The 7,915-nt window shown below is 36.0% G+C and overlaps 1 protein-coding gene across 1 annotated transcript in view; it reads left to right on the top strand.

Moving 5' to 3' along the window:
• Spef2 (sperm flagellar 2) overlaps nt 1-7,915 on the top strand; it is a 163,231-nt gene that overhangs the window by 88,887 nt on the left and 66,429 nt on the right. Inside the window, exon 21 of the mRNA XM_021183947.2 lies at nt 4,395-4,543. Coding sequence (XP_021039606.1) covers nt 4,395-4,543 — 149 coding nt within the window. The remainder of the gene's footprint in view (nt 1-4,394; nt 4,544-7,915) is intronic.

Raw genomic sequence — 7,915 nt, 5'->3', positions numbered from 1 at the left:
CCCCTCCCTCTCTCTCTCTCTCTCTTTCTTTCTTTCTATTTTTTTTTAGCTTTTCGTTTTCTAGTTTATGAGGTTAAATGATATCTTAAAAGGTGCATTTTAGGGACTAGTGAGATTAGATTGCATTTCCTTCTGAAGACCTTGGTGCTATTCCCAGCACCACTACAGAGACTCACAACCACCCATAACTCTGGTTTCAGGAAATCTTCTGTCCTCTACAGGAATATAGTGCACTGCATACATGCAGACAAATTAAGCATATACATGAAATTACTTAAATAAACAAATGAATGAATAAATGATTAAATAAATACATACATGAAATCTTTTAAAACACGAATTTTAAGTCAGACTTACAAGTCCTTTTATTTGAAATAGTATAGACATGCTGTTATTTGAATGTTAATTTCACATAGAAAGCTACACTATTTTACTTCTTAATATTTGAAATTAGTATCATTGACACTGGACACAATCTTTTATCTCTCAGACCATTATATCACAGTTATATTTAGAGTCTCTCTTACAAGTTGTGGTATCACTTCTTTTCTTCTTTATTCAAATTTATTATTTCTTGCTGGTAGCATCACTGACCCATTCTTAATCTCTGGGTATTAGAAAAATCCTTGTGAGTTTCTTTTGAAACCTTAAACATTTAAGCTTACATTGATCTTAAAATATTTACTTTTAAACAGCATTTTTATATTTTACACATATTTTATATTTCACATATATACATAATATTCTTAATAGTACTCATATTTATTCCTTCCTGCCAACTCACCCTGCCCCCAAAACATCTCTCCCAAAATATATGTCCTTTAATTTTTTCAATAATATTTTACTAATTCTTTGAGAATTTTATATTTTCCTCTTATTCACCCTTAACTCATATTATATCTACCTTCAGTTCTCAATCTCCTAATTTCATATCCTCTCTCATTTTTTAAATATAAGTGTTACCATACTTTTATTTACCTTGCAATTTAAATTTTGATTTTTATAAAAATTCATAGGTAATTACTATATTGACATCATTTCGACCCTTCCCTCTGTCCTCACCAGAATTCTTCCTCTTTACAGTCATTAACTTCTCTGCTTTAAGTATTACTGATGTATATATATCCTCACCTTTGATAGTTTTTTTTCTTTTTATGCTACTTTTACAACTATACATTCACATAAATATATGCCTAAGACTTCTAAAGTCCATTTCCTATTTCTCTTATGTATATGTTTTAGGGCTGACCATTTGGAACTGGTCAGGAGGCTCTTCCCTTAAGAAATTAACGCTCCCTCTCAGAGTAGTCATTCCTTGTCTATAGCTCTTCATCCTTGTGGGATTTCTCCATCCACATTAATGTGTCACCTTGTGTCATCGCTGTTCAGATCTAGTTCAGGCTACCATATTGCTGAGATTTCATGGACACAGCTTCCCAGAACTATGTATACATCAGACTCACACCTTGTGTCTTGTTCTTCTAGAGCTTGTCTTACAATCTTTTTGCCCCCTCTTCCATGATATCTCCTGAGCCTTGCATATAGGGATTTCACTGTAGATGCAGAATTGAGATACAGAGGGTTTTGTTTTTGTTTTTGTTTTTTTTTATTCTAAGCATAATTGCAATAAAGGTGGGTCTTATTAATGTTCTCAGATTATCAGGCTTACTACTTTACAGTTAAGTCTATCTGAATCCATGATGAACAGTACAAATCCTAGGATCCTGAACAATGAAAACATTTCTTCATGAGCTTTGCCAAAGTTCCTTCTCCGCACAGAGTTGGTGGTTGTTCAGTCCCTGACTCTTCATCTAAAACTGGAACTCTCTCTTCCTGGTTGTGTTCCCTCAGTCTGTTCTACCACTAATCTAAAATGTTCATCTCAGCTTAGTCAACCTGAGATTCAGGTGTTCTTTGCAGCCCAGTCAGCCATTAACAATATGTATCTGTTAGCAAAAAGTTGCTTTAGCTATACACAGATAAAATTAAGAAATATGGAAGTAACCATTGTTAACCAATATTTTTACTTCAACTAATAAAAATATAATTAAGTGAGATGCCCATAGAGAATATTTTAAAACTAAAAAGTTATAAATAATAATAATTATTATTATTATAATAAATATCTTGCTCCAAAATATATACATTAGAATCTATGTTTGCCTCTTCCCAACAAATGACAGCTCTAAGCTCCACCTCCTTGAGAAATGCTATTTTATTAGAAAGTCCTCTGATTAAATTTTCCCTTCCCATCAGTCAATGCCATTCACTCATTTCCTACAGTTACTTATTTGCATTCTGTTTTTAAATTTTGCTTTAAATGTCTGACTTTTAATTGCTCAGCTCTTTACTAAATCACCACTATTTGTACTTTTGTGTTATTATTTGTTAATTTATTTAGTTAGTTGTTTATTGTTCTCAAGCATATTACTCTGTCATTTCATTTTTACCTAAATGTGTCTTTACTTTTAACATTGATCTACTACTTTGCCTGAAAATTGAAGTTTTCTTTATGACTCATTTTAATTTGTAATTATCTTGATGTAATGAGGAAGTTTTGAGGGCTAAACACTTGATAGCCAGTTTGGAGGCTATCAAGTTAGCATTATTAAACAAAAATTTCTTAAAACTGATGTGTAAGAATGTACAAAAGATGAATTTTTCTTCAAACCTTTACCCATAAAGAATGGCTATAGCAAATACTTAATGATCTCACTATAGACCATGAAGACTTCAGATGAATTTCTTCATTAAACTTAAATAGCTAATAAAGATATTTATTTCAAAGGAATTCTTTCACTACTTGAGCTTTAGACATGTTTATTTCCCCATTAAATCTCCTTCTCTAAGTATTTTCTTTGCTAAATATAATATAATCTCATTAATATAGTCTCAAAGCATGATGATCCAAAAACTATCTCTCCTAATTTTCACTAAATGAAGAAAATATTTTTAAAAGAAGGGGGAAAAGTTTATTCAAGTCCTCAATCTATCATTATATTTCTTTGTTTTGAAAATTCTGCTTAGAAAACGCTATCTTAAAATCATCTCAGATCAGAATGAACAATGAAGAAATGTACAGAAAAAAGGATGTCCAATAATAAGCTGTTTTTGATAGTCTGCAGGTATATAGTTATTGGCTTAATTATATGTGGAGAAATCACCTGAACTACCCAAAAGTCATAGTTGTTAATATCTTCTCTACTTAAATACTGAGAGGAGGGATGGAATAGGGGGTTTTTGGAGGGGAAACCAAGAAAGGGGATAACATTTGAAATGTAAATAAAGAAAATATCTAATAAAAAACTTGCATTTTAATTAGCATAGAAATAAATATATCTAAAGAGAATCACTAAATTTTCCCCACTAGAATAATGTTTGTGAGAAAGTGCTCCTTTTATTTAAGTCGTCTTCAAACTGCATGCACAATTTTCACCAATTAATCTGAAAGAAGCCACAATTTAGCCTGAGTGATCTTTTAAAGAAAGAAAGAAAGAAAAAAGATCCTTTCACAGTATGTCTGTGCTCATAATATAAGGAAAGCATGCAACAGGTCTGGGTGGCCCTCTTCACTGAAAAAGAAGTATATTTCCTATTCAGATTCTAAAGTAGGACATAGAGGCCATCTCCCTCCTCCTTGCCCTCTTACCTTCTTACCATCTCCTCTACTTTAGATTTTTGCTTATTTTAGATTTTTGCTTCTATTTCTATCTACCTGGATGCCTTTTTCCCTCCCTTCTTGATTTTTCTAGGCTTAAATCTGACGTCTGACCAGAGCAAGAAATAACATCATTTTTTAGAAATCCTTTTCAACCTATAGGGAATATGAGAAGGTTCCCACACTTCAGTCATCTCTTTTCTCATGTGTCCCATCTATAACTTCCCTCCTCTGGTTAACCTTTAGAAACTATCCATCTCTAACTTCTGCTCTTGGCCCCAAGAGGCACAAACAAGACCCTTTTGTGTTCTAGATGCCCTCTTTCTCATGTGGCATAAGGAATTTAATTTGCCAATTTCTACAATAGGAAATTAAACACACTTTCTGGTAAATCCTAAATTTTATAAGAGCCATACATGATTAGAGAAGCAAGCCATGAGCAAAGTACCAAAGCTGCAACAATAGCCAGACAGATGCAAGTTGCTGTATTCTTTCAAATTACAAAATAAGTTATAGTATTAGTATAGTAGTAGTCATCATCACAATTGGATAGTATTGGTTAATGTAGGAGCTACAGCAAACAAGGCATTTTGTCTTTATCTTTGAGTTAGTTGCCTAGAGAAGTTAAAAGAGTAATAGGTGGCCTGAATCCCAAAACGATCACATCCTTTGTCATCCTCAGATACCTATCCGGCTTATCTTCTTGTCCTAGTATGATTTAATATGCATGTTTAAGTTTCTCCTAAAGGAAAAGCACAAGGAGGCAAAGTTTCAGTAAAGAAATCACCCGTTGGCTCAGCAGAAGTATCACCCACACCAACAGCACCACCGCCACCTAAGGCAGGAACAGAAGAACGGGTTTATGTGAATGAGCCTATACCGGAGGTACGACACCTTAGAATCAAACTAGTAGAATCATTTACCCTGAACATTGAGTGTTACCACATTAGAAACACCTAAAAATCATTCTGGTGCCAGGATTACGTAAATATTTATCAAAAGGCTGAGGTAAACCTGGAGTGGCAGCTTCCTGGCAGAGGGGCAGAAGATCAGGGATTTAGTCAACCTTATTAAAGTGAAGGAAACTGAAAGAAAATCTAGAGACTTATCAGTGAACCTCGTTTAAATTTGCCCCTTGGATTTGAATTTCTGAGTCCGATTTTGAAACTGCTTGAGTACTGAACTCAGGAGAGCAAATAGACCCTGTTCTGCCTAAGGACAGCAGAGGTGCAGTGTCCCAGAAGAGTGACTTCTGTTGGATGCACACCCTACAAATTTAGAGTCAGTCGCCATGCCTAATGCCTTATCATAATACTCCCAGACAAAATGTAACCTTTGGCTTTTTAGAACTGGAAAAATATATAAAGCTTACTGAGCCATGTAAGACAGCTACATGACCCAGGAGCTTGTAATAAGTATGCTATACAAGGAAGTACCCAAGAGGCCATTTTCCTATGACAAAGGTAAAGCAGTTGCTACCTGGCCCGGGGGCTCCAAAATCAAAATTAATCATCTTGGAGCAATCAGACACTTAATCAGCTCTATCTTTTTATTCCAGTCCACAACGGTTTCTTACACTGATAAACTCAGCAAGGTCCATCTGTGCCAAACATTTGAGAGCCAAGCCTTCACTGCAGGAGTTGTATTACAGATGTTATTAAACTCTTCTAGAGTTGTTGTATCCCCACAATAGGCTGTAAGTTCTTTGGGGTAGGAGTATACAGCATAGGTCAGTATATTAAAGGAACCAGACACAGTCAACAGTATATGATAGATTCTTGATAGCGTCCTGGTGAATTAATTAACTAGTATTATCATAAAATTGGAAAGTACTTTAATATGAAACACTTAGATGGTCCAAAAACATATGTGTATGTATGTTTGTATATAATTATGTATATTTGCATGTTTATGGGTATCACTCGACCAAACAGAAGCTACTTTAAATGTATACACACTCAGAGAGACACACCCACCAAACATTTTCAAAGTGTTCTAATTTTTGACAAAAACAGAATAGAAGACTTCTAGGGGAATAATGTATAAAATAATATATTTGGTGTTGGATTGGTATTGGATGGGGAGAGATGAATCAAAAACAATCACTTATTACCTATAGGAATCCTCAAAAGAAATAAGAATACAAATGATAAAAATTAAAGGAAAACATTAATACTGAGCTATGATACAATCTCACATATATAAATCTTGGGATAAACTTTTGTAGGAAGCAAGTGAATCCTGAGAAAAGAACATGTAGCAGTGTTTACAAGTATGACATCAACACATCAGAAAATGTACAAAGACTAGGAAAGACCAAGGAGGAATATAGCAAAGACCTGCAGGGGTCTGACTAAGGCCATGTAAAAGCTAGTCATTTAGAGCAATCCAGGCTATGTAAGCCACTCTATTCCCTTCCTACTCAGGCTTCTCCACATAAGCTGTAAAGCTCACCTGCCAAGGACAAAGAAGAAGACAGTTCCATTTGGATGTGCCCATGTAACCAATTTAACTAGATATCTCTTCTGGTATAGTGTCATACCTATTGCATTACTTAATTTTTATTGCTATGGTAAAACACTATGATCAAGGCAACTTCTAAAAGAAAATGTTTAACTGGGTTATGGTTTCAAAGGGTTTTCTAAGTCCATGATATCAAAGAAAAGGCATGGCAGCAAGTACAACTGAGAACTCTTATCTGAAAAACCTCATGCTGTAAGAAGAGAGTATTCCTGGAGTGGTGTCTTTGAGACAGAAAGCCTTCTCCTAATGACACTTCTCCCTTGACAAGGCTATATATTCTAATCATCCTCAAACAGCTCTAAAAAACTGGTGGCCAAGTTTCAAACATACGAGCTTTCAAACCACCACAATCTATTCCCTGGCTTCCACAAACGTGGCCATGTCACAGTGCAAAACGCCTTCAGTCAACTTCAAAAGTCCCTATAGACTTTCAGTCTTAGCAATGTTTAAAAGTCCAAAGTTCAAAGTTTCTTCTGAGACGCGAGGCCATCTCTTTAATGATATGGAAAAGCAAAATGCAAAAGCAAATTACATGCTTCCAACATAAAATTGCGTATAATATCCATTACCATTCCAAAATGGAGGAATGTGGGAATCATGAGAACAGGCTGTAGCAAGTCTATACCAAAACCTAGCAGACAAACTTTAAATACTGAAGATCCATATCTGACATTAAAAGGCTTAGCTAGCCATGTCCTTCTGTTTATTGCCTTCAATACACTGGTCTCTTATGGGCTTGTTCCATTCCCTGTATTCTGCTTTCCTTGACAGATATTCTGTAGCTCTGGCTCCTCTAACACTTTGTGGTCCCTAACACAGCTCAAGCTTCACTTTCACAGCTTTGTGCAATGGCCTCTCAAGACCTGCATGCATGGAGTGCCATCCTGCATACTGTCCAGCGTCAGTCATTGGACTTAACCATAGCTTCACTCCTTATGTGTCCTCCATTACTCTAAAGCCAGAACCATATGAGTGAGATTGACACTTCCAAGTTTGGCTGCCCTTATGGGATGGAGTGCGCCCTCATTGAATCACATTTGCATGTTTTTATTTTTTGTTGCATTTTAAAAACAGAAAATCACTTAGACCTTCTTTTCCCCCACAGCTTAGATGCTTTGCTGGGTGGTTCTACCCTGAGGGTGCCCTTCCCACGATCCCAGTGAGCATCAGGACTCACCCTGATCTCAAGCACAAACTTTGGCTATGACATTCTTTTTCTCTTCAAACTGTACATTTTGTATTTGTTTTTGGCTCACTTGCCTCTTCTCATTGTACACCTGTATAAGAGTGATTCCTAATATCCATGCAGCAAGTGAGTACTAGGCTGTCTTGATATCTCCTCCAACAAATAATTTAGTCCATAGTTTTTTAGTTGGGCCTCAGGTAAATTTTTTTATTAGGTATTTATTTCATTTACATTTCCAATGCTATCCCAAAAGTCCCCCACATGCTCCCCCACCCACTCCCACACCCACCCACTCCCACTTCTTGGCTCTGGCGTTCCCCTGTACTGAGGCAGATAAAGTTTGCACGACCAATGGGCCTCTCTTTCCACTGATGCCTGACTAGGCCATTTTCTGATTCATATGCAGCTAGAGACATGAGCTCCAGGGGGATACTGGTTAGTTCATATTGTTGTTCCCCCTATAGGGTTGCAGATCCCTTTAGCTCCTTGGGTACTTTCTCTAGCTCCTCCATTGGGGGCCCTGTGATCCATCCAATAGCATCCACTTC

The sequence above is a fragment of the Mus caroli genome, chromosome 15, assembly GCF_900094665.2.
Source record: "Mus caroli chromosome 15, CAROLI_EIJ_v1.1, whole genome shotgun sequence".
Taxonomy (NCBI): Eukaryota; Metazoa; Chordata; class Mammalia; order Rodentia; family Muridae; genus Mus; species Mus caroli.
Note: the sequence above shows the minus strand (reverse complement) of the source record. Positions and strands in the feature narration are given on the sequence as shown.